This window comes from Atractosteus spatula, chromosome 13 (assembly GCF_055471065.1).
Source record: "Atractosteus spatula isolate fAtrSpa1 chromosome 13, fAtrSpa1.hap1, whole genome shotgun sequence".
NCBI lineage: Eukaryota > Metazoa > Chordata > Actinopteri > Semionotiformes > Lepisosteidae > Atractosteus > Atractosteus spatula.
This window is the reverse complement of record NC_142718.1, coordinates 33695954-33723078: the sequence shown is the minus strand read 5'-3', so window position 1 is coordinate 33723078 and position 27125 is coordinate 33695954. Positions and strand designations below refer to the sequence as shown.

Here is a 27125-nt window from a genome sequence, read left to right as displayed (position 1 = left end):
GTTTAAAAGCTAAATCCATTACAAGTATTAAACCTGTCAAGGTTAGCTAATAATAGTCTTAATAAGGTCATTAGGATCTAGTGGAATGGAGCTCCATAGACACTGCAGCAGTCCAGGGCTGGAATTGTGCACTCTGACTGGACTACAACTCTTATGTGAGTAAGTTGCCTTATGAGGTTCTGTGTCACAGGTGGACCTATGCAGCAAAAAGCTGGACCGGGCAGAGCAGCTGATTGGAGGCCTGGGAGGAGAGAAGAGCCGCTGGAGTATCACAGCCCAAGAGCTGGGGGTGCTGTACACCAACCTGACTGGAGACATACTCATCTCTTCAGGCATTGTTGCGTACCTGGGTGCCTTCACCTCCAATTACAGACAGGTAAGACTTTATATGATTACAGAGGATGTTGAAAGGGCATCCAAAAGAAAAGTGAACACCCACATTTCAGTACTGCTTTCATGATATACAGTAGATAGTTTCAATTTCTGCTTAATTTAAGAGATTTTAGATTTAACACTTAAAAGTTAAAATGAGAAAAATGAAATTCAAATTATTTGTAAATACAGTATACGGTGTTTTAATGGATACATTAAATTACCCTTCACTTTAAATCTTCACGGCTGGTTGCATCTGTTGAGAGCCACTCTCTTTGATGTGACAGTTTGATGCCAGATATTTTAATATTTAATGAGCATTCTTTATGAAGTTCAAAGTAAACTATTTGAGTGCTTACCTTTTCCCACTTTTTTGCAGATGTTATTAGCATTGATGGGTATTTTTTTAACAACAGTCATTAATTAAAAATAAATACAATACAGTTAGATATAATGAATACAATCCCCTGCAGAGATGTCAGCAGTGTTTCATTTAGACATTTTGTGAAAATGACTATATTCTTAATAAGAGCAAATTCCCCATTAAGTGTTTATACTATAAATAACAATACAAGTTTTGCAATATAAATAATCAAACTATAATGTAATAATATATCTTCATTCTTTGACTTCATGCAAGGTTTATTATTACTGTTTGAATATTATAATAGTCATATATTGTGTATTCCCCAGAGTTCTGCTGGATGAAAACTAGATAAACTGTACATTTTATTCAGTCTAAAACAATATGATGCATTTAAAGCAATCATAATTAAAAATGGCATTTCTCCCTGGACAACAGTGTAGAAGCTAAAAGGTGTCAAATACAAACTGAATAAAAATTATATGTATATTTAGTATTTCCATTGACATCTCATTGGATCAGAACTTTATTATTGTTACTTTAAAATATATTCTTTCTGCTTTCATGACTTAAATGTGAATTTACTGATACCTAATGTGTTTCAGATTGATGAAAATGAGGAAGTTCTATGTATGCTGTCATTTAAAACCTCAAAATAGTATTTTTAAATTAATGGTAGCTTGGAGGCTTCTATATTGCTCTAAAGTTTATAAAGTCTTTAAGGCCCATAACACGATTTTTCTCTAACCGTTATTAAAATTGCTTCATAAGGTCATCATACTATTAATTCAGTTTATTAAGTACGCCTTCTTACCCCCACTAAAGATAGTTTTAAAAATTAATACAAAAATATGTTTTATATGCCAACAGTGTGTGCGATAGTACAGCAGTGATCAAAGATGACAACTATTTTTCACTATTTTAATACAAATATTTCAGACCCAGACAGAGGAGTGGGCAGAATTGTGTAAAAAAAGACAGATCCCCTGCTCTCAGGAAATATCTTTGATGAACAGTCTGGGAGAACCAGTGAAGATCCGTGCCTGGACCATTGCAGGCCTGCCTTCAGACAGCTTCTCCATTGACAATGGAATCATCATCTCGTGAGTACAGTCTAACAGACCACTGAGGACTAGAGCATCAGCAGTCAACCTTAGACATCAGAGAGGTTCTAACATTTAGGTTAAAAGACACCTGTGTAATGGTTTCGTTTTTTAAATTAAATTGGTAGAAAATTAGGTTAGAAGTTGCAAAGGATGTGAAAATATTCATTGGGCATGACAACAGTGGAAGTAATTAAGAGCAGTAACATTAAAGACTGTCTTGGTCTCCTCCATGCTCAGTTTAAAATCCTTTAAATCTCTGTGACTTACCAGTCTGCATTTATAGCAGAAGTCTCAAACTAAATTCCTAAAGGCCTCGTCTTCTGGGTTTTGCTCCAAGCTTAATAGTCAATTAAAAATAAAACCATATTTATTTTCTTTAACAGTTAGAGTTTTTTTCATAAGGTCTTCATAGATGATTATTCTAAAGCATTCATTTTGTTAAAAGCACAGTTACAAATAAGACACCTCTGTGCCATGTTAGAAATAGTATATGTATCGTAGTTAATTAAATAATCAGACCTGCAATGCAAAATACAGTGCAACAAAACCCAGAAAACATTAGGCCCTTTACAAACTGAATTTGAGACACATGGTTTATAGTAATCTAAATTAATTCTTCACTGAAAGAAAACGTCAGAAATGCGCCCTTTATTGCTGAAAGTCAAGCTCCTCTTTTGCAGCATTTATAGCTACATTTGAACCTTACAGCATGTGCACAGACTGTTTCCCTTCTCTATTATCCCCTGTGTAGGAATGCAAGGAGATGGCCTTTGATGATAGATCCCCAAGGACAGGCTAACAAGTGGGTGAAGAACATGGAGAAAGCCAACAGCCTACACATCATCAAACTGAGTGACTCTGACTTTGTCCGCACCCTTGAGAACTGCATCCAGTTTGGCACGCCTGGTGAGCAAAGACAAGAAACCTTGGTGATAAACTCGCCTCAAGGTGGCGCACTTTACCAAAGAACAAAAACCTGTATGTTTACAAAACCGTGAGGTTTAGAAAGCAAGTGTGTGGTTATCAGCTTCTAAAATATAAAAACAGCTAAAGTATAGTGTAACACTTTTCTACACCATGGGGGCACTGGTGTGATTAATAACGTTATTTAAGAGCACATATCCAGTATAATTATTCATTGAGCTGTGTATCAAAAAAAAGAGAATTTCTGTTCTGGATATTACGTAGATAAAAATAGAATCAGCTCAAAATCTAAAATATATTTGTATACGCTTTAGGTAAGTAAATATAAAATCTCTTTTTCAAATTCCTTAATAAGCAGCCGGTTTTAAAAGGCATTTCTATCTTTTCTTAACGTGGTCATTCAATTTAAGATACTGTATTCTGTAGAAGCACATTTTCTTAAATGGATGATTTAGACTCTATTAAAATTAAAAAGTGACATCCTCTGAGTTATTAATTTAAATTTAATGGTAAAGGCCACCATGTGGTTACATAACATGTCCATATACTGTGCTGTACTGTATATGAGGTCGAGGGTAGAATCTGGGGTGTGTTTCTCTGTTGTAGAAGTACACCATTTCCTTTCTCTGTCACAGTGCTGTTGGAGAATGTTGGGGAAGAACTGGACCCCATTTTGGAACCTCTGCTGCTCAAGCAGACTTTCAAACAAGGCGGTAGTGTCTGTATCCGGCTGGGAGACTCAACTATTGAATATGCCCCTGACTTCCGCTTCTACATCACCACCAAGCTGAGGAACCCCCACTACCTTCCTGAGACCTCTGTCAAGGTTAGCATGATGTTCTCTGGAAGATTTTTCTTCCACTTTACTTTTGTTTAAATCAGGGCTTAACACTAGTTGTCTAAAACAACTCCCTCCCGTTCACAACATAGACGTGATTCATTGTTTGTTTTCAGCTGTCATTTTTGACACCTGTCACATTTGTGGGTGTTTAGCAGTAATAATTGAAGATGAGTATATTTTCAAGATTAATTTCTGTTTCTGTTCTGTTAGATATATTAATGTAAATAAGAAATTATCAGTATCAGTTCATTCCAAAATCATTTCCTAACTTTATATTCTTATTTTTAGAGCTCAGTTCATACAGTGTTTGGAAGATATGCAAAATTGAGTGATAGAGTGATGTGCAATGTTTTTCTTTTCTTTTTTTTGTTTGCATTCTGTTTAAATGTATAGGAGTGCTGTGTGTCCATAAAAAATTTCCCTCAGGGGACGATAAAAAAAACATATGCTAGTTTCCAGTACTCACCTATTGCATTTTAATACATTATGATCTTGATTATTAAAATGCCATCAAACTGCCAGTATGGTCCATTGTAAATCTGTATTCTAGTTTATAACAATTGAGAAAATTATATTTCCAATGTGATGTGATAAGAAAATAAAATATCATGTTATGTTATGTCACATATTTTTATCACAGTGTTTCTCACCGTGTCCAGACATCTGTATAGTTATTTTATCACTTGTGCATTTTCTGTTTTCTAAAGCTTGGATGAAAGTCTGACATCACCAAATTGAGACTATATTAATAAGGCCTTTCTTGTTATGGAACATAATCTTTTCATCCGGAGAAATACTTTCCATTAAGGCAATCAACAGAACAGCGAAAATAAAACTGGGAGGAGTAGTGCTTTCAAGCTGACAGCTTCAAAATTTATAATATCTCTAGCAGACATTACCATCGCTAACGCTGGATGTGTAGTCAATAGAAATCTAATTATGGTTAGCAATGGTACGGTCATTTATTAGGAAAGAGCAAATGTTATTTAAGCAATTGACTTTTCACCTCGGTGATACCCATAACACTTTTAAAGAGCCATTGTTCTATCACTCAGACAAGACTGGCTCCTGGTTTTGTGCTTCCCTGTGGAGCTATTAACTCCTAAATGAGCTCATGTGCTCCAAGAGCCTAGGATGGCTGTGGGGCTCGTTTGGAATATTTTAAATATTGTGATCGGTGTGTCAGTTTCAATGCACAACCCTCTCTTGCTTTTTCAAGTCCTGATTGAAATTGTGTATGCACCACTTTTATTGATAAAATTATTTCTACAATTACTGTTTATTTACATGTAAATAGCAAGTATAAAACAACATCTACATATGTCTTTGTAAACCTATTTGATATTCTATATCACCATACTTGTTTATTCTCTTCAGTCACTCTCCTTACATTGATATACTTACAGGCTGTTAGAAGAGACTCTTACACAACAGTGATGAAGTGTGAATCTTTAAGGCAGTTAACATGTTCACTCCATGGTCATCTGGATTTCACTGGGTGCTCTAGTTTCCTTACACCATCAAAGACTGGTGTTCCATCTAGGGTGTATTTCTACTTTGTGGCTTGTGTTTTCAGGATATGCTTCAGGCTGCTACAGTATGCTTCTTATCAGGAAGTTCTGGTAATGGATGAAAGAGTATCTATAGACGTTGTTACAGAAACACAGAAACCAATGTTTCTCTCTGGGTCTTTGTGCAAGGTGACACTGCTGAATTTTATGATCACCCCTGAGGGGATGCAGGACCAGCTGCTGGGCATTGTGGTGGCGCGTGAGAGGCCTGACCTCGAAGAGGAGAAACAGGCGCTCATCTTGCAGGGAGCTGAGAACAAGAGGTACTGTACTGATTGCTAGGGGAAGGAGAATTCATGCTGTTGTATGTAAAGGAAAATGGTATGAAAACTAAAATCAATACAACAAATTGCTTATCTTCTTTCCCCAAAGATTAACAGTTGTCAGATCCCAGGACATCATTTTTTGATGGAAACATTAGCCTCAGAAGATCATTAAAACCTTGGCTTATCATAATTTTTATGCCACACAGGCTGCGGTGTACAGAATTGTCTAAAGTAAGCAGGTCTAGGGCAACAGACGCACCAATACAGAGTAAATTTCAAAAGAGTGCCCTTTATTTATAGTGATGAAATGAAAACCACATGCAAACCAAAACAACAAACCAAACAAAAGCCTAGCTCTTCTTTGAGCAGCTAACTAACTGTATGGTCATTAACTACTCCATCTGGCAGCTAAGCTGCTTATTGCTTACTGGCTTCAAAATAAAACTTTACTGTCACACAGACTCCATGCCAGATTGTTTACTGTCTCATCCTTGGTCTTTATCACACAGACTCAGTTCCATACAGGATTACTTCAGTCTCTACCTGAGAATTTTCAGAACTAAACAAACACTCACAGCTTCTTAAATTGTCTATCATTCTTTAACAGCCCCTCTTCTCCCTGGTTATTTTGCACACAGAAGTTCTGACCTCTGTCTTCAGGATGTCCGATTTCACCCGCTGACTGACAAAAAGAGCTTCCATTTCCTGCTTTTACATGTTCACCTGACCATTCATCTTCTCCTAACTGGTCAGGTGGTTGAGGGCAGCAGCAGACCATCTCCCAAAGGCTTCTGGTCCAGACAAGGAGGCCATTTTATCTGAACCAGCTGTGCCTTCACAAATGCTGTTGTATGAAAGATATAATTTTACAATAGGAATTACACTCTCTGCCATCTTAATTTGTGTTTTGAATGGATCTGACTAAGTCAATGTTTAAAACAGAACTTCCTCTGACATGAACAGACCAGCTTCTTCTTCTACTTTCTTTAGGCAGCTAAAAGAGATCGAGGACAAGATCCTAGAAGTACTGTCCTCCTCTGAGGGAAACATTTTGGAGGATGAGACAGCCATAAAGATCCTGTCCTCCTCCAAGGTCCTGGCCAACGAAATCTCGGAGAAGCAAGCTGTGGCAGAGACCACGGAGAAGAAGATTGATGAAACACGGATGGGCTACCGGCCAATTGCCGTCCATTCCTCCATCCTCTTTTTCTCTATCGCGGATCTGGCTAACATCGAACCAATGTACCAGTACTCTCTCACCTGGTTCATCAACCTTTTCATAATGTCCATTGAGAACTCGGATAAGAGTGACATGCTAGACCAGAGGTACAACCTACTGCATTTCAGAGTTCTGATTTCTCTGTTGTATTTGTTTTCCAGATTGCTTGAGCTTGGTGTGTATTCATTAATGTATGTTGAATCAATAGGTAAAAGTAAAATCTTTTTCATTTATTATAATTTCACTGAAGGGTACTATTGAACTGTTGAAATTACAAAAACTGACCTTTTTTAAAGACTTAAGTGACTGTGAATTATTTATCATCTCTGCCAAAGGGGACCTTATATGCAAACATAAAAACAAATCAATCCTTATAGACAAAATAAAAACAAAACGATAAGAAATGACATAAAGGTGCTAATTTGCTGTGCATGTGCGCAAGTTTGCTGTCCAGCATGTGTTGTGATTTAATCTTGTTGATTGACAAGAAATTATAAAATAATCTTGTATGCTGCACTTGTAATCTGGTGGAAGGTTTTGGTATAGAGAACATTGACACAGAATTACTGACACAGAACTGACACATGCATTACTGAGAACAGCACTATGGATTTCTGAATTGTTTACTACTGCTGAGTCAAAAAAAATGGTAATGTAGTCTCTATGCACTTTTAATCATAAGAAAACTAGGGGAGACCATTTGGCCCTGTTTGCAAACCTGACCAATCCAACCTTTTTACAAATTAATATCAAAGGTTTTCCTCCAGCCTTTTCTTGAAAGAAGCCAGGGTAATGGTTTCAACAACATGGCATATTAGCTTGTTAAAAAATACTACCATAACCCTTTACATTAATACATGCCTCCTGTTTTCGATTGCTCTTCCATGTAGTCTCCATTTGTGTCCTGTGGTTAGTGTGTGTCAGTTTTTTTTTCTGAAAAACTACACTTGGTTGACTTTGTGAATGAGGATTTTATACAATTGGAAGAGATGATCACATATTTTTCTCTGCACGGGACTAAAAGATTATGTTCCTTCAGCTTATTAGTACAGTATATGACATTCCCCTAAGCCCTGGAATGTATATAGTTACTTTCTCTGATTCCAGAGTAGCAATATCTTTTTTATAATGTGGTTACCAATATTCTAATTAAGATCACACTATTTAATTTAACAACTTTAAAACAACATCCCTTGATAATTATCCATGGCTTCCTTTCTGAAAATCATTTTCAATGTTTCCAAACACTGGCTCTTTAACTTGATAAGAAATCTGCTGTTCTTTGTGTTCAGTGACAAGTATTCCCATTACATAACAGAAATAGATAACATTTAAACTTTACATTTTAAGTTTTCTTCAAAGTACAAGTACAAATTATCAACTTTAATTATAAAAAAAGCTTTCAAAAAGCTCTCCCTGTTTAATATTTTCTGTCTCAACAAGTAATTGTTTCCTTGGTAATAGATTGGGTAAAGATTGGAGCAAGAGAACAGACAGTGAGGATACTGAAGTATTCTAAACGAATTTCTATTCTTTTTTTGCAGAGGCATTTTGAAATTATTGGGCTTGTTATAGCCTTATAATTAATTGTTATGGGGAGGCATATTATTTCAGATTTGAGTGTCATTGCAAAAACATAATCTGCCAGGAAAATGATTAGAAGGGCATGGGAACAAAGAAAATATTTTGTGATGCAAGGCAATATTTGTATGTCTTTCCACAGTTTCTTCTGTTGATTAGTTCACAGTAGTAACAGGACACCGGAAATTACTCAAAAGATGAATTTACTGTGTCAGAACCAGTCAGCCTTTACAAAGCACATTGAATAAATATCTCAGAATAATGAATAAAAATGAAAGAAAGTATTGTATTTTAAATGTATGTAAAATAGGAAAAGAAAAAAAAACAATTGAAGCAAAATTATATCACCAGACCAGTTATTTTACATAACAAATGTGTTCTGTCTGACAGCTGTTCTAAATGAAAATTCATCAGCTGTTATTATCTTTTATTGCTTCTGTTTTAAATAGTAGGATACATTTGCTTTGTTGAAGAATATCCTCATATAGAGAAATACTGAAGTGATGAAACAGATATGTCTTCTCTCATACTATTCATTCATCACTTCAAGGGCATATGGGTTGCATGAAAAATTTTGCAGGAGGAGATACAGTATTACAAAAGAATAAAGAACTTTCCTCCTTTTCTTTTATTGTAAACAGGGATTTTTTAAAGCACATTATGACTATATTTGTCAATTAAGAATATCACTGTTATTCATTTACTTTTAATGTAGTACTGCCAGGAAATTTAAATCTACCCATATTCAATATTAAGTTAATTAATAATAATTAATTAACAGTTAATTAATATTAAGAATGTTTAATATATTCAGAGATTCTAATTCTAATTCAGAATATATCATTCTAATATATTCTTATATATTATGAGAGGCATAAAAAACCCAGTAAATGAATATTGGAACTAATGGCAGTTTCTGTTATTCTTATTGTGATGTTTCTCATCCTGCTTTTGTGTTTCCAGACTACAGATCTTGAGAGAGCACTTCACCTACTCTCTGTATGTCAACGTGTGTCGCTCACTTTTTGAGAAGGACAAGCTACTCTTCTCTTTCTGCCTTAATGTCAACTTGCTCAAGCATGAGAAAATGGTGTGTGAGGCTTGGTTATCATTTATTCCTTATTCCAGTCCCATGGAAAATAAAACATTTGATAGTATTCATAAAGGAATATACTGTATGAAGAAATGCTTCAGATTTTATTCAGTAATCTTGAGGCTAAAGAGTCATAGCTTAAAATATGTCCCAGTTGCTACTCTATCCTCTAATCATCATCTGAGGCTTTTACTATTTCTGAAGCATTCATCGTGGTAGTAATAGGAATTTATCTGTGTAAGAGCTTTCATTTAATAAAGGGGCAGTATTACTGTATGTGGAACACAAAGGCTGATTTGGCATTAGGTTTAGTCAAATCCAATTGCTGAGTAATCACTAATCCTTTACATTACTTATCACCCATTCCAGTTTTTGAAATCTTTTGAATAATGCATGAATCAGTAATCAGTTAACTGTTAGACTATAATTTTCAATTCTTATGGATCCAACATACTGTAACTAGCAATTGAAGTGAACCATAAAACTGAATTGAAATCAGTTCAGTACAATTTAAGTCAAAGCTAAGTTGATGTTTTATATATACAGTATACACAGGTTTATCACAGGACCAATGAATTATCTTCATATTCATATAAGGCAGTAGTGAAATGTGTTGAGGTAAATGTCAAGTCTCCACCCCATACACAAATCAACACAAACACCATACTATTTCAGTTGTGTTCCTTTGAAATTTAAGTTACCAACTAGTTTTTCAAATAACATGAAATTGTCATTGACAGCTTATACTGTACATAGATCTACATTCACATCACTATAGTAATTATATTTGCAAGCAATAAGTTCTCATTCTTAATGACATAATTCATTTTTGTTTATATACTATATTCTTTTATAGAAGTAGTAATTAAAAAGAAAATGACTTCGGATGTATGATGTACAAATTTCTTGAAATTCTTTCTTGCTTGTAAGGTGGACGATATGGAGTGGAGGTTCCTGTTAACAGGGGGGGTAGGCCTGGATAACCCTCATTCTAACCCCTGCACCTGGCTGCCCCAGAAGTCATGGGATGAGATCTGTCGTCTGGATGACCTGGAGCGCTTCAAGAATTTGCGGCGAGACTTCGCTCGGCTGAAGGATGGCTGGAAGGAGGTGTACGACAGCATGGTAAGCTCCCTGCTGACAAGGACTGTAGGGGGACAGAAAATCAATAAGCAAAGACAGAAGGCAATACAACCCTGAATACCTAAATGGTTGCTTTCTTTAGTCGGGTATTACTTTAGTAGGATGATCAAGCAAAAAGTCTAAAATAGAAGGGATAGAAAGGTCTAATAATAATAACAACAAATAATTAAAACACGAGTCATTCAGGCGAGTAGCCATGAGTGTCAGAAATGGACACAATACTGTATATACAGTAGATATCTTACTTGTCTTGTGGAAGAGTGCGTAAGGAATTTACCCTGATGTAGACAACTATTCAACATTACACGTATATTGCCATACATTTGCCTCACTCATTTAAGTAATAAATAGTTAGCTTCACATTTGCTTATGAACCCTGCATGAACCCATCATCTGTTTTGCAGATTGATGTTGGTATGAGATGAACTGGAATTTAACAAATACAGTAGCATTAATATTTTTTATGCAATCAGAGCATTTAATAAAATTAAGGCAGGTAGTGTCCAGGCAGGAGATAATTGCTTTTTTATCTTTTGGGGTCTACCCAGTTCCATCAGCAGCTGCAGCCATGAAAACTTCCTAGACACACCTGAGCCAAGGTTTATCATTCAGCATTAGCCACGTTAGTAGCACTGACAGGAATAGATTGCTTTCTTTATCGCTTAATTATGTTGCTTAATCTTGCAACAGGTCGATAAATCCCAAGATCCTAAAAACAAATTTGATGATAAAGTACCCCTATTATCTGCAAATAGCTAGATTAAGTGATAGAGTGGAGCAATCCCTTCAAGGTTTATCTTTCTAAATGAATGTGAATGTATTTGAATCTCTTCATTAAACAGAAATTAAACAATCCAACTATATGAACATCTGATTAAGTAATGGTTTCACTTTGTTAATGCATATGTACAAATCCATGTCCATCTGTAATTTAGACGAGATGGATGTTTTATTTATAATCGGCTTATACTTATCCTTTCATCAGTAGGCTTACTTTGTTATTTACTATTGCAAAGGCATGAATGCATACATATGAAACATGCTAATCTACTGTATAAAAAATAATAAAGCTTAGAAAGTATTAGAAAGTAAGATATAAATCATTACAATGCATTTACAATTATTATAATATTTCAATGTTACACTGCAATTATTTTGCACCAGATTCATACACCTTTACAAACTTGTCATTTTTTTACCATTTAAATTATGTGCCACTCATATAAAGTTCTTTATAAGAGAAACTAGTATTGTTTTATGAAAAAGCTTCAGGAATAAAGAATCCTATGTGAGCTCAAAGACTTTGTGTAGGTACTTGAGTCTCTCAGGATATGTTGCTGTGCTGCTTTTCTAACCCAGCATGTGCTTTCTCTACAGGAGCCACACCACACTGCCTTCCCCCAGGAGTGGCAGGACAAGCTGGGCCAGTTCCAAAGAATGCTGATCATCCGCTGCCTGCGGCCAGACAAGGTAGGATTGCCGGCTTCAGTCCCGCAGCGTCGGGAATAGGGCACCAACACTCACGACCCAGTCAGTCTGACACAGTCTAATGCCCACCAGGAGCCTAGAGTTCCAGAAACACGGGGACAGCATACAGCATTTCTAAACACATTTTAAAATAGTATAGATTTAACTCTTTACATTAATTCACTCATTCCAATACTTATGATGCTACATCTTATTTTTTGGTCGGTGAAATGACATTATCCACCCAGTGTAATTGATGTTTTTCACTTTTGTTTTTTTTTTTGTGATCGTCTTTGTTCTGAAGTCCACAATTCTTTATAGAGTCTTACATACCATTGTATTGCCAATAAGTATTGTTTGTGGAACTCCCAGTATCCTACACTTTCTAAGAATAATCATATAATCTCCAGTATAAAGGATTTTTACACTGCAATCTTTTTAACCGAGACAAAATAAAACAATTCTATTTTTGAATCAACATTGGTCTCTAAAATGCATCTGTCAGAGCTGTCTCTATTCATTGCCCTTATTGATGCTTTTTACCTCTTGTAATATACAGGATCACTTCTTTTAGTCTACAACTCACCTGGAGATGTTTTTAACAAAACAGCTGTCACATAATGTCATGTCCTAGAAATGCACTGTAGCAAACAGATACAGATACCAGAAAGTAGTTTACCAGACTTGAATAACAACTCAAGGTGAAATCATCAACAAACTTCCTTTCCTAGATCTGTAACATTCTTGGACCTCTGTAGGTCACTGTCCTTCAAATATGACTTTTATGGTCTCATTCTCACCTGTCTCTTCCAGATCATTCCCATGGTGCAGGAGTTTGTTTCCAACAGCCTTGGTCATCAGTTCATTGAGGTGCCCCCTTTCAACCTTGGCAAGGCATTTGTGGACAGTCACTGCTGTGCCCCCCTCATCTTCATCCTGTCACCTGGCTCTGATCCCATGGCTGCTCTGCTTAAATTCGCAGACGATCAGGTTAGTCTGGGTTTAAAGACTTGTAGATTCATGTAATATGTATTACATAATATAATAATTTCTTTATTAATAAAAATAATATTATTTTAAAATGGGGGGTTAATCATTAACCAAATAATAGCCAGTTCTCATACCAATTTTTAAACACTAAATATTATAACATTACTACAAGAAAGGGAATACCAAGCAAAGTCATGTATTTTCTTTAATTTTAATTAGGCAGTAGTCAAAGATTTATTAAACAAAACTAACACAAGACTAACACAATTGGAGTGAGTTCAAGTAACCAAAACAATACATCACTCAATCACTGATGTTGGAAAACCTAAGACACTTAGAAGTTGACATAAATCTTTTCATACAATAAATAATTGTCCACTGGAAACGCCAAGCTCTGAAGTGATGCTTAAAGGAAACAGGTAAATTTCCATTAAAATCTATGAAGAAAAGTATGCTGTCCAAAGGCTGTTTCCAGAAACATAATTAATAAATTTCCTTTCTTTGAGTTTAAAGCTTTTCAGGAACTAGTGTCGAATTTTTTTAACATGGGCTTTGGTCAGGTCCAAAAAGTTCCAATCTAAAAAGCTAAATGTTTTGTGTTTTCACTCAGCTGGGAGATGGTTATTTGATTAAATAACATTGAGGTCTAAATGGACTGTTACCCTCTTATCCCTTTCTATTAGAAGATATATCAGCACAAAATGTACCCAACACTGATGATACTGAATATGATCTCAGTTGAGGGCTGCACTATTTTGCTATTGCTGTGTAACAGAGTCTTCCTATCTGCTCTCAGGGTTTTGGTGGTGCCAAGCTGAGCTCATTGTCACTAGGTCAGGGCCAGGGTCCTATTGCCATGAACATGATTACAAAAGGTGTGAAGGAGGGCACATGGGTAGTGCTGCAGAACTGCCACCTAGCTACCTCTTGGATGCCCATTCTGGAGAAAGTGTGTGAGGTAAGCTATTGGTAAAGGAATATCTTATTCTGTGATTTCCAGGAACCTGCCGTCCAGACCTCAGAAAATCTTTACGCAGCATACAGTACATACTTTAAAGATTTATTTTCTTTGATTTATAATTTCATCTCATTATTTACAGCAATGTATAAAGTCTCTTCTGTGTTTGTCTTTAAAAAATGTATGCTCTCAATTTCTTTTAATTATGAACTCTTCCTCTTACTGCCTCTTTGCTTTCCCAGGAGCTGAATCCAGACACCACTCACCCTGACTTCCGGCTGTGGCTGACCAGCTATCCCTCACCCACATTCCCTGTGTCTGTGCTTCAGAATGGGGTGAAGATGACCAATGAGGCACCCAAGGGGCTGCGGTCCAACATTGCCCGCTCCTTCCTCATGGACCCCATTTCTGACCCTGATTTCTTCAACAGCTGCAACAAGCCGGTTAGCACAGCTTCAGTCTGCTTTACAGTACCTGTCACATGCACTGGGTGTGCATATGATCTGAACACTGAAAACTACATCTTTGATGAACAAATGTTTCTCATGTGGTGTTCATGTGAAGTTGACTCTGTAGTATCTAGAAATGGAAATACTGTAGCTTTGCAATAATTAGTAACTCTTGTTGAATAAAAGTTAAACTATTTTGGTATTTCGGAGCTAACTCCATATTACTGAAATCCATGTATACAGATGCTAGAAAGTGACAGAAATAGAAACATCTTTAGGAAAAAAGAATTGTAATAAATAAATGGATTTATTCATTAAAGTGGGTTGCAATGGAGGTTGATTAGGTTGCTTTTCTGTAACTAACCAGTTAAGAGCAATGCCTTTTTTTATCAAAATTGTTAGATTTCTAAGACATTTATGAAATAGTAGACTTTTAATGATTAACATGTTGACTAACACTGCACTTGTCACTGCAGGCAGAGTTTAAGAAGCTTCTGTATGGGCTGTGCTTCTTCCATGCACTGGTACAGGAGAGGCGCAAGTTTGGTCCCCTGGGTTGGAACATTCCCTATGAGTTTAATGAGACAGACCTCCGCATCTCTGTTCAACAACTACACATGTTTCTCAACCAGTATCAGGTGAAGACGTAATGATATAAAATAATTTTCTCGGAACTGTAATTTGAACTGTAATTTAAAAATTCTTCTTGAAAAATGGGATCCCTACAGTTGTTTGCTGAGGTATTGTCATTAAAGATGTGTCATTAAAGTCCTACAAGGTATTCTGTGGGCTCTGACAGAAGTGTTAAGCAGCCCTAGGTTTTTTCTATAGTAGTGGGTTTTGGCAGTGGGTGTGCAGTTATGAAAGTTGCCCACACTGTGCACTGAAGGTTTGATTTAAGCGGTCGGCAAGTTCAGGAGTAAGTTTTGTACATACAGCTGTTTCTCTCTACAGGAGGTACCTTTTGATGCCATCCGCTACATGACAGGAGAGTGTAACTATGGGGGACGTGTGACAGATGACTGGGACCGCCGTACTCTGCGCAGCATCCTCTCTGTATTCTACACCCCTGAGATCATAGACAACCCTGACTACAAGTTTGATTCCAGCGGTCTCTACTATTCACCCCCTGAGGGAGAGGTACAGTATGCATCTTTAACTTGGACAAAAATAATGGATTTTACTTTACATAATCTTTACATGATTTCCTAAAAGATCAACAGGGTTGCAGGCTATGAGTTTTCATTAATCTGGTACTTTAGCTCCCAAACATACATGGGAACAATAAGTTCATATACAAAATATATGTTTTTATTTTGTAGTACATAACAGCGTATATTATTAATTAAAGTGTGATTTTATCTGCTTCTTTATTGTACATTTTTAATTAATGTCTTTATTTTACAATTTGAGAATACTTTTATGAGTTTACTGATGTTTACAAATCTTACAAATAATGTTTAAATTTTTTTCACAAATAATATCAATATTAGTTCATTGTTTTCCACTGTGTTTGTTGTAGTATAACAGCTACATTGAATATACCAAGACTCTCCCTCTGAACCCTTCACCTGAGATCTTTGGCATGAACTCCAATGCTGACATCACCAAGGACCAGGCTGAGACACAGCTGCTCTTTGACAGCATCCTACTCACACAGGTGCGTGCAGCTAGGAGCTCTGATTGTCCACTGGTATACGCAACGTTGCGCTTACGTCAAAGGAAGGGCTTAAATAGAAATCTAATGCACATACACTGTGGTTTGCTATAAGTGAATCAATATCTACATTTTATTTTAAAAACACCTCTTTTGTCTGTACTGTACCGATATATAGCAGCAGTGGCAACATTCCAGTTGGATTCATAATTTGATATACTATCCTTTGCACTGTGTGTGGCTGCAAGCTTGGTTGTAAGATTTATACTGTAACTCTACCACCTCCTAGAAATGAACCCAACTGAGAACACCTGTTCCATCTATACCAGTCCCTGTGACAACATGCTTGTATACTTACCTCCCAGTCTGGACCTTCGCAGGCCAGGTGCATTAACCTAAACACAAAATTTGTAAGTGTGTTTCTGTCTTGCACTAGACAAAGGGAGACACTGCAGAATATTGCCTTTAGATATGCATAGTTCTATATTGAGCATATTTGGAGATATCTTTATTCGTATCTTGCCTCTCTATGTGTACTTTTTTCCATTTTATACTATTACATACTATGTTTGCTGGAACCCTTCAATGTTTCCTTAATGTTTTAAGTTGTTTGTAGTGAGCTGAGTTTTTCTCTTTGGAAAATATTGGAAGAAACTCGATTCCTGATGCAAAGTTGGGAAATACTAATTTCGTATCTGGTACTTTCTGCATTCACAGGTTTCCCAGTCACAAAAAAATGTCTTCAATACATTCATGTGTAGAAAAAAAAATAGTGCCAAATAAAATATCAATGTGGAAAATATTATTAGTAATATTGTTAGCAATTTCCATTAGAAAATTTAAGGGATTTTGCAGAAGGAAACAATGATGACAGTTTTCTCATATGCAGAATAGAGAAAGTATATATTCAGATGTCAAGAAGCCTCTAAGAATTGATTAAAGGAACCACAGAAGGGAAAGACAGAACAGATGCTGATCTTTAGTTTCATTTGTTAGCCTTTAGGCCCCCATCTCATTTAACTTGATGAACATGTGCGCACTGCTATATTCTTAAGCAATGCAGAGTATTGCAATGTCATTTTTCAATTGAAGTCTTCAGCATTTGCTATAGTCTGCTATATATGTTTTTCAGATCTGCAGCTCAGGTTTTTAAAAATTCTGATCCATTAGCTAATATTAAACTATTTTCCAGCACTGGAGTTTTTTTTTCTCTAGTATGTATTTTTTTCCCCCAAAACACCAATTGAAAAAAAAAATTAATTTGAACTAAAAACATGTAGATTCTTAGATTTTGACGTTAAGAAAATTATATATTTTTTATGTCTTTATTTTTCAAATACATCATTTAAACGTTGTTAATCTGAAGTAAAAGCAGGTAGTTTCTCATCTTTTAAAATAAAAAAAAATTGCTCTGTTTTTTATGGACAAAGACAATGAGGCACATACTGTATTGATGTTATGAAGGTTTTCATTACTGCAGCTTTTCCATATTCACCTTGAAATGTCTTAGGCATTTGATGAACTAGTTAAAATGTGCAGATCCAATAGTGAGCTACGATGGAGAATGTTTGTTGAGGTTTATTAATGCAGCCTATTCATCTGTTTCTTAATCGAATTCATTGATAATGACAAGAACTGATTTCGCATATCACATAATTTTATTTTTCATTGCTTCCTTTCTGACAGAGTGACACCTCCGTAAGTAAATAATGTTCACATAACTCTGCTGTTCTGTTTTTTCTTATTTTCACATTTTTGCTCCTTTTCTCTTGTGTGTTTTGCAGGGAGATTTAACTGTAAGTACAACCGAAGTGTTAGTGTCAGACAGTCTGTTGTACTTTTCTCAGTGAGAAACTGAGTGAGTACTTCACTTACAGTCCTGGAGGTTGGTAAAAGTTCAGAAAACATTACATGAAGTAGCAGGATAGACCTTGAATAATACCAGATACACATTACAGTGCTGTAAGTATTATATTCCTCATATAATGGGGATATAATGTTGATGTACCTCTGTAGTCAGTAGCAGTTAGCATAATCTCTTTAATTAGGAGAGATTTTTTCAACATACTGTATGCTGATTTAATCATTCATGCTTTTGAAACCTCAACTAAGGTGCAAAATAATTCTTGAAAATATTATTGTTATATAAAATCTGAGTTTTGAAGAGACAGCCCAATGCTAATGTTTTAAATATAACCATGCAAAAAACGTATGAGGCTATTTCCAGATATGTAATTTTTTTATATATAATCTTTTGTCATTCATATATTATTCATATACCCAAATTCAGTAGAAAAAACAACTCCCTCTTTTTGTTCACCTGTGAATGAATTAGCAATAGCTACATATACCAGAGAAAATACTTATAGTTTTTCATTCAGGCTAGCAAGTTAACATTAAGTCTCAGTCCCTTCTGGCTCTATATTGTCAACAGGGAGCACAGTCAGAGCCATTTTGTGTTTTTGGTGTAGTGTTTATATGACAAAACAAGACTCCAAGGAAATGAAAAAAAAACTATTTTTTCTGTCATGGATACATAACCTACAGTAAATGAAAACCTTGGTCTTTTCTGGAAATTAAAGCTCAAGGACTTTGGGAATACTACTCATCTTTTATTTAGTCATGCTTTTTCATGTTCTGTAGTGTTCTTATGCTGTCTATAGTGGTGCTGCAATATTATTGGTCTTGTTAGTATTTGTTAGAGTCTCAAGTCAAAATCAAACTAGTTTCCAAAACAACCTACATAAACATCACCATGTCATGGATCTGATGAAATCCGAAACCAAGCTGATATACATGCACTCTCATCATGTGGACATTGGCATTAAATTTGAATGTGTGAAGTACAGGTAATATATAATGTATTTCTCCTCTGGTCAACTACCATACTGTAATTGTCCATAATGCAGATTTAAAAACAAAAACGCTTTGCTTTAAAATAAAAAATGACTTCAATGTGAATGAATGTTCAATGTTGTCCCTGGAACACATGTAATGCAGTTATGTTATAGTGTGGTGGTATGTTTGGATTTAAAAGAAATGGTCTTGAACTTGGCTTGAGACTGGTCCTGGAATGTGGCTTGAAGAGTTGAATAGGTCTCTGGGATGGGTTGGAGCTGCACACACTGACTGCTGTTTCAGTTTAAAAGGACTCCTGCCCTGAAGTACTAACTAAACAGTTCTTATGTGTTCATTCCAATAAGTCAGCTTTTAATTTTGCATTTGCAAATAATTTAAGAAAACTACATCACCACTGAAACTCACAAGTGCTGTGCAGCTTAACATATTGTATTTGTATGTTAGAAGTAGCCTGCTTTAGTTCCCAGCTACAATAAGAAGTATGTTTCCTTCTCTATATATTTTTTCTATGTACTTTTTTCTTCATTTCCACTGTCTTGGGGTCAATATGAGCATGTTATTGTAAACACTGTATAAATATAATATCTACAATGGTAAGCGGCTGGCTTTTTTTGAAAAAGTGTACCGATAACATAAAGGTTCTGGGTTTCACATCTTCCATGCCCAGCTAACCAGCCCACCTACAGCAGTTTTGCCAACTTCTAGCCTCAGAAGCTAAACAAAGCTGGGCTTGGTCAGTACTAGAACGGGAGACCCCTAAGGAAAACCACTGTGCTGCTGTACAGTATGTGGCACTGGTGGACCCGTAGGCGTCACTCTTTCTGCTGGACCAGAATTTCTAACACTACGGATACCGTGCTGTAGGAAGCTGTCCTTCAAATGAGACATTAAACCAAAGTTGTGGTCATTAAAGACTGTGGGGTGGCATAATCTGGCTTTCTAAATGTCCCTCTTCACCAAATTAATAGTCATGTCACTCCACCTGATCTGCTGGCTCACAATAATTTCTGCACATCACTCATGGCAGGCATTGAGACTCAAGACCAGTTCCCAGATTGAGCAGGCTTGTATCATGCACCAATAATGAATATAATTGGACTTTAATTTTTATATACATATTGTATAATTTGTCTCCATAATTATTAGAGACTGGGGTTGCAAAAGCAATTTATTGTATATTTTTATTTTATTAATTGTATTTACAATGCTTTGAGTTTGTTTAAAAGGGCACATAAATAAAAGCCCATTATTAATATCATCATCATTGTCATCGTCAACATGACTAAGAATGATTATGTCATATTGTACTGTATATAAACTTCCATTCAACTGCCATATAAAAAGTAAAAATAAAAATCACTGAGTCATCTCATATTACGAAAAATTTCTTTGTGGCACAGACCTTTATGCTTTTGCTTAAACACAAATCCTCATTAACTTCAAAGCTTTTCTGAATTTAATGTCCCAAAGGCTGTTTGGTGTCTAGTTTCAGATGAGGGAACATTATCATCTTAAAGCAATAACTAGGAAAGCTATATAAGGCTTGCAAAATCTGAAATAAATAGCTGTAGATTTGCACGTTTGATATGGGCCTAAAAACGGTAAATAACATTGTCAATATATGCTTGCCATAATTTATTCTCTCCCTAAATCATAGAGAATAACCTTGTGTAACAAATAGTCACTGTGCTCTATTAGTCACGCAAGATAATTATTGTAATTTACAAGAGATGGTGCTAAATAAAAAACTGAGCACAGATTGAGCAAAGTACAATTAAATTACACAGCACCCCTTTATGATTCTCTTCAGCATTCAAGTATCTCATGAATTTCAATCAAGCAAATGACTGTTAAAAACATGGTTTTATTTTTGTATATTTATTGTTATTAAATATTCACATGCACTGTAAATGGGTTGAATGCCATTGCTGTATGCTCCTTTACCAGTGTTGTACTGTAAGTGCATCTTTCTGCATTGCAGTCCCGCTCCTCTGGGGGTGACACTAAGTCTTCTGATGACATGGTGTTCGAGGTAGCGGCAGACATCCTGAGTAAACTGCCCTCCAACTTCGACCTGGAAGCAGCCATGCGCAAGTTTCCCACCACCTACACTCAAAGTATGAACACAGTGCTTGTTCAGGAGATGGGTCGGTTCAACAAGCTGCTGCAGACAATCCGGGATTCCTGTATCAACATACAGAAAGCTATCAAGGTGAGAGCCACACAAAGCCCTTGGCATGGAGGAATTATAGTGTAGCACTGATTTATATTCTGTATGCTACTTGCTGACATTGCAGTGTCACAATGAGAATATTCTATACTTTAAAATGAACAGATATACTGTATGTACAGTACATGGTAAGACAGTTTGTTAGAGCATAGGATCAAGGAGATCTAGCCATCTTTATATATATATATTAGCTATTGTTGTATTTAACCAAGTTTTTACCTGTTATTATATTCAGCCATTATGTCAGTAAACATAGAAGATTCTTCTTCATTATAGTTATTAATATAAATAATTATAAACCTAGGTAATCAGAGGTAATGAAAAAAACAATTATAGTACCTGTCAATGTAGTTGTATTTATATCTGAAATTTGACATCCATATAAATCGGTAAAATACATTCATTTTTTATGATTCCATGGGACTGTTAATCTTTTGTTTCATATAATAATGTGCAGCAGACAACTACTGTGATTACCTGTCAGCACCCAGTGAGTGCAGCATAGCAAGTCCTAACATCTCCTTCCACCACACTGTAATTTCACATAGTTTTTCTTTTCTTTATTTTTCATGTTCTGGATTTATACACATTACTTTTTTGGAATGTTCTAATCTGTCACTTACCAAGTTGGTTTTCCAGATTCAAGGAATATACTTAAAACCTATGCTGTCCGGTTCAAAAACACACAGTTTATTTTGGTATTTAATAGTATTTTAGAAACAAGCATAGAGTTTCAAAATGGCTAAATATGATAGAACTACTACACATACAAAAGTACTGTACATTTTTCTGGTTATAAATAAGAAGGAGATGTCAAAATCAGAGCTTACCATACTCCTGTTTCAGTTCTCAAGTAGTGCTATGCAGTTATGTCTGTCCTGTAGCAGCATATCTTAAGTATAGCCAATAATTAAAGTATTACTTCCTTGCTTAAGTGCAGTGTTTGGTATGCTCATCTCTGGACTTTTTATACTGCTGTATAAGCAGCAAGCTGAATTTCCATATTTATACAACTGGGTTAAATACTTTCAGTAAACCATATTAGATAATTTGGGTTTTTGATGTCTTTCTGCAATAGGAAGTCTGAAACCAAAATTATCCTGATAGTAGGATCACACCTTCCCCCTTCTCTTAACAGCAGACTCATTTCCAAAATTTTAAACCAAAAACAAAAAGGTTTAGACTTCAAACCTCTTTTCAAGTTCTCCCTGAGTGTTGATACTCTTTCTCTGCTGTTTCCACATCGTCTCAACTCCTGTCTTTTTTTCTACCATGCTTTATTAACTGGTTTCTGTCTCTCTCTCACAAGGCTACACAGCTGAAACATACTGCCCTTTTTTAGCATGTTAGCAGGGAATAAAACCTTTACAGTACCTGTTCCTTTGCAGCCTACACATGCTGACGCAGCTACTTAGTTGATACTAGACATTTTACAATGTAATCAAAGTAAATGTTACAAACTCAGAACAGTATCTGGTGCACTGTTGTCTGTAAATATGCATTTCTTTTGGACATTTATTTCAATTCACAAACTTGAATGTCTTCCATAGTACTATAGTGATTTTATTGACTTTTGTGTCAGGTGTTGACTTTTGCAAAGACATTGTGTGCATGAGGTGGTGAGAGGGAGTGGGCTTCCGAGAAATCATGCAAGCTTGAAGAATTTCCTTAGCAACTCTTAGAATGATCTCAGTCATCAGATATGTAAATGTACCTTCTATGGATGACAGAATGATGAAGCAGGAAGAAGAGGATTGGCTTATTGCTCTATGAGCACTTAAATGTTAGGGAGTATCTTGGTTAATATGGCTTGCTAGTAATGAGTATGCTGAGGCACAATACTCCTCTAACAAACCATTCTCACATCATAGCTCTTCATTGCCTTGTCTGCCTATTTATTTTTCAACATTTTTTCCATGCTGCATTATCCTAGGTTGACCTGTTCCAATAAAAAAGGTTTTTACATTTCACAGGAAAAAACAGTGAGTAATTTAACCTGACAGCACACCTGGACTGTTTTGGACATTTTAGTTATTTATAAAACAAGAGAATAAAAGTAAGATATTTTTTCCCCTTTGAGTTTAGAAAGAGTCCACAGTTTTGTTTTTTAGTAATAGTATTACTAACCTTTTAAAGAATAAAATACAAATAAAGTTTACAGTTTACTTTATATGTAGTGTGTTTTGATCAGTCATGTTTTATTAATTTTATGTTCTGTGTGTTTTCAGCTTCTGAAAAAATAATGGTATTGCCAAACAGTATCAGTTTACTGTAGACAATAACTGTATGCACAGAGCCAAAAAAACAGGCACAGAATGGTTCTTTACTGTTAATGTACTGTACCACAGACGTGAAGTAGTACTCTAATGGCCATGTGTTATTTTGCCTTGCAGGGTCTGGTGGTAATGTCTGCAGAGCTGGAGGAAGTGGTAAACAGCATTTTGAAGGGACGCATTCCTGGGATGTGGATGAAGAAGTCCTACCCCAGTCTGAAGCCACTGGGCAGCTATGTCAATGATTTCCTTGCTAGGCTGAAGTTCTTGCAGGTAATTTAGTCTGTGGTGATGTAGTAATAAGTACAAAGTGGTTATGAAGGAACCCTTTTGTTTTTAAGACTGAAAGCATTATATAAAAAACACAAAGAACCTACAAATTATATTTTCACTCTATTAGTCCTTTCTCCAGACTAAGAAAACCGAAATATAAACATCCCATATTGCTTACGTAGTACAAAATTAAACATCTTAAAATCCTGTACAGGTAGTTCTCCCACTCAATGTTCATTTCCCATGATCTCGCAATTACTAAAGAAAGATATTACATGTTTTTATGTTCTTTGTCTATACCTAAAGTTTATATTTTAAAACATCTAAAATAAAACTAGTTAAATTCCTAAACAAAGTACGCTACTGTGTGAAAAAATCCTAACCATTCTATATATAACATTTTTAATTTCTAGTCATTTGCTACAAAACAGAAAAGTTGCTCAGATTGGACATGGAGTTATTCTGCTCTATTAATATGCTTTCTTATGGGAAATTAATTTTTAATTTACATGTTTTTGATTTACACAGCATTTTTCAGGAACACATCCGCTGCATAAATTGAAACCTACAGTACCTGTAATTACAAACTCATTTCCAGACAAACATTATTTTCACTGATTCAGCAATTTTTATTGTTTATGCTATAGTTATTTAAAATCAGGAACTGTTCACGAATACCAATGATGTACTCAAGAATAACCCATAAACTTAATTCATTATTCAATATTCATGAAATATGGATAATCATAAAATAAAAATGACCCAAAATATTTTGGAACAGTTGAATTTAGACATCTCCAAATTGTTCAAGATTAAAATAATTGTTATTGTCAGTGGGCTATTTATTGAGGTATGTATTTTAATAAATATAGTGAATATAAATATTGATATAGAATAATGTCTATTTAAAACCAATATGACTGAAAAATATAAATTGAAAAAATGATATAGCTTAAAGAATATAATTTAAATTGTATAAAAGGAAGGTGACAACAGAAACAAATGTCATGATATTTACAATAAAGAGGCCAGGTTCATTGTTTCTAGATTTGTCCTTGAGGAATGCAAGTCAACACTTTAACAGTAAGTCAACATCACCTCCCTCAGTCTCCCTCCGGAAATAATTAAGTTTGTCTTGACTGAAAAATGAGTAAGAAATTAATAACAGGAGTCAGAAAATTATATGGCCATATTGTGTACCAGTGGCCAGAGAGAACACACACATTATTTATAAAGGGTTCATTGTAGTGTCAGCATTTTCTGTCCTGTTATTTGTATTATAACTGAACTTTTTAGATAGTGATAGATAAAGGGTTAAGCATTTGTATATCAGTACTTGTAAATTAAATCAAGTGTGTTGTCTGTGAAAATACACAACAATCCTCAGAGGACCAAGAAAAACATCAAAGGTGTTTACAGAAGCATCATTTGATTAATCCAGATTGACATGAAATAAAATAAGCTGTCTATCAGGAATGCGGAGGTAAATGTTTATATGTAGAGTTTTGGGGGAAAAGCAGGCATTTTTGGTTATTCAGGTGCAAATAAATCAATCTGGCATCAGCCCATTAAACATGGATATCTTTAGCCAGTGGTGTCATCACCCTTCCCTTTTTACCCTATTTGGGCTTGAAAACAAGTCAAAACAAGGAGGCCAGCAAGGCTCACACTCAGTACTTTGAAAGTTAATAGATGCAATGCCTTACTTTCCTACTTACAGAGGAAGCCACTACTTTAACTAATCTTTCACATTAGAAAAGAAAGAAGTGAAATTCCCGAAGATTAAATGTACAAATAATAGTATTTACAGTATGCTGTTTAAAATGATTAATGACATGGTTCAGATAAGGTTTTCTTAATGTGACGAAACATCCTTTAGTCGCAGTGAAGGATTCAGACATCCTTGTTTTTTTCATGGGCTTTACACAGTAGATGTAAACAGCAGAGTGCCTGCTGGCAACCCACTGGAGTGCTAAGTGCCGGTCTGTCTCCTGGCCACAGCCAGACAGGTGGCAGACATGGGCAGGAGATTCAGCACCGGGATATAGCTGTGTCTGATTGACAACAGACAGATGTTCCACACTGATGCTAGGCTCAAAGGCCAGCCTGGTTGAAAAACTAAATGTTGTGTAATAGTATTGTTTCCAGCACTCAATCAGAAAAGCTCAAAGGAAAAATTTGGTGGTACAATAATTTCTCATATAGTCCTGTTCATCTACAGTAACTTTCACCAGTCTTAAAACTGTCACTAAATTAATAATTATATCCACTCTTACCTACACTCATTTTCTCCTGAGAAAGTCTGAGAAATGCATATACCCATGTTTCTATAGGACCTGCACTTCTAGTGGAAATTATATTAAACCTAATAGCCATACAGTGCATTTCACTGCAGTCATACATTATGGGGCAGTGGTGTGTAAAAAGTCATGTTTTTCTTTTTCTCTGCAGGACTGGTATGAGAATGGCACCCCTGCTGTGTTCTGGCTCTCTGGGTTTTTCTTCACCCAGGCCTTCTTGACAGGTGGGCAGCAAAACTATGCCCGCAAGCACACCATCCCCATCGACCTTCTGGGCTTCGACTTTGAGGTGCTGGATGATAAAGAATACCGGCAGCCCCCTGAGGATGGTGAGACACCGACAGACACAGACATGCTGGTGTAGCCGGCCTCACTAGGGACGCGTAGACTGCCTAGTAAAATACTTCCATTTAAAAGTTTTGTTACGTTTTCAGCTCTGAAGTGAACTGAATGTCCTTAACCAGTGTTGTGATGACTGAATTTGATTATCAAACTGATTAGTAGAATTAACGTAACAGCTTTTGTGCTTTTATCATTTAACACCACAGACAAACTACTTTTTTATTAGACATCTGTGGATAGTAGGTGATACAGTATGTTAAGATATGTTAAGGTTAAAATGTAACCTTTTCTTTCATGTGTGCTTTTGTGTGTGTGGTTGTATCCACAAAAAAAGATAAGCTGACTTTAAATTCACCAGAATGTTTATGTGACCCATCACTTATTTTATCAGTCTCTTGTCATATTGAAAATTTAAAGGAGGTATTCTGAAATAAAAACACTTGGGAAAAATATTTAAATTGCTGATAGCCAGATCTCATATACTGTATATCTCTATCACTTATTCACAGCATCAGAATAGAATAAAAAGACAAACAGAAAGAGTTATAGTTTGCTGAACAGAATTATGAGAAGCTATTGCATTCAGTAAGACAGCTGCACAAGATATTCTTCCTTTATGAATTGTGTTTTATGTCATATAGCATAACACGTACAGAGTGAGAATGCTTCAGATGTATTTTAATTGTTGTATTATCTAAGTATTGAACACTCAATTTAATCCCTTGATTATGTGAGTTAATGCACATACAGTACACATTAAAATATTCAAAAGAAAACGAATTTATATATTCCCCAGCAACGTAATAGGAGGCATTAGTATGTTGGTCTCTTCACAGAAGAATATATA

At 35.6% G+C, this 27125-nt stretch overlaps 2 protein-coding genes across 2 annotated transcripts in view; one reads left to right on the top strand and one right to left on the bottom strand.

Moving 5' to 3' along the window:
* dnah7 (dynein, axonemal, heavy chain 7) overlaps nucleotides 1-27125 on the top strand; it is an 81359-nt gene that overhangs the window by 48992 nt on the left and 5242 nt on the right. Inside the window, exons 45-63 of the mRNA XM_088930760.1 lie at nucleotides 191-376; nucleotides 1676-1839; nucleotides 2594-2748; nucleotides 3402-3592; nucleotides 5308-5441; nucleotides 6435-6770; nucleotides 9208-9334; nucleotides 10268-10462; nucleotides 11858-11950; nucleotides 12761-12937; nucleotides 13734-13895; nucleotides 14138-14338; nucleotides 14821-14982; nucleotides 15299-15484; nucleotides 15867-16004; nucleotides 17786-17797; nucleotides 20842-21072; nucleotides 23484-23636; nucleotides 26088-26265. Of these exons, the coding sequence (XP_088786886.1) occupies nucleotides 191-376; nucleotides 1676-1839; nucleotides 2594-2748; nucleotides 3402-3592; nucleotides 5308-5441; nucleotides 6435-6770; nucleotides 9208-9334; nucleotides 10268-10462; nucleotides 11858-11950; nucleotides 12761-12937; nucleotides 13734-13895; nucleotides 14138-14338; nucleotides 14821-14982; nucleotides 15299-15484; nucleotides 15867-16004; nucleotides 17786-17797; nucleotides 20842-21072; nucleotides 23484-23636; nucleotides 26088-26265 (3181 nt within the window). The remainder of the gene's footprint in view (nucleotides 1-190; nucleotides 377-1675; nucleotides 1840-2593; nucleotides 2749-3401; nucleotides 3593-5307; nucleotides 5442-6434; nucleotides 6771-9207; nucleotides 9335-10267; nucleotides 10463-11857; nucleotides 11951-12760; nucleotides 12938-13733; nucleotides 13896-14137; nucleotides 14339-14820; nucleotides 14983-15298; nucleotides 15485-15866; nucleotides 16005-17785; nucleotides 17798-20841; nucleotides 21073-23483; nucleotides 23637-26087; nucleotides 26266-27125) is intronic.
* Nucleotides 20965-27125, bottom strand: part of slc39a10 (solute carrier family 39 member 10) — a 55892-nt gene continuing 49731 nt past the window's right edge. Inside the window, exon 11 of the transcript XR_016093912.1 lies at nucleotides 20965-21044. The gene's annotated coding sequence lies outside the window, so the exon portion shown is untranslated. The remainder of the gene's footprint in view (nucleotides 21045-27125) is intronic.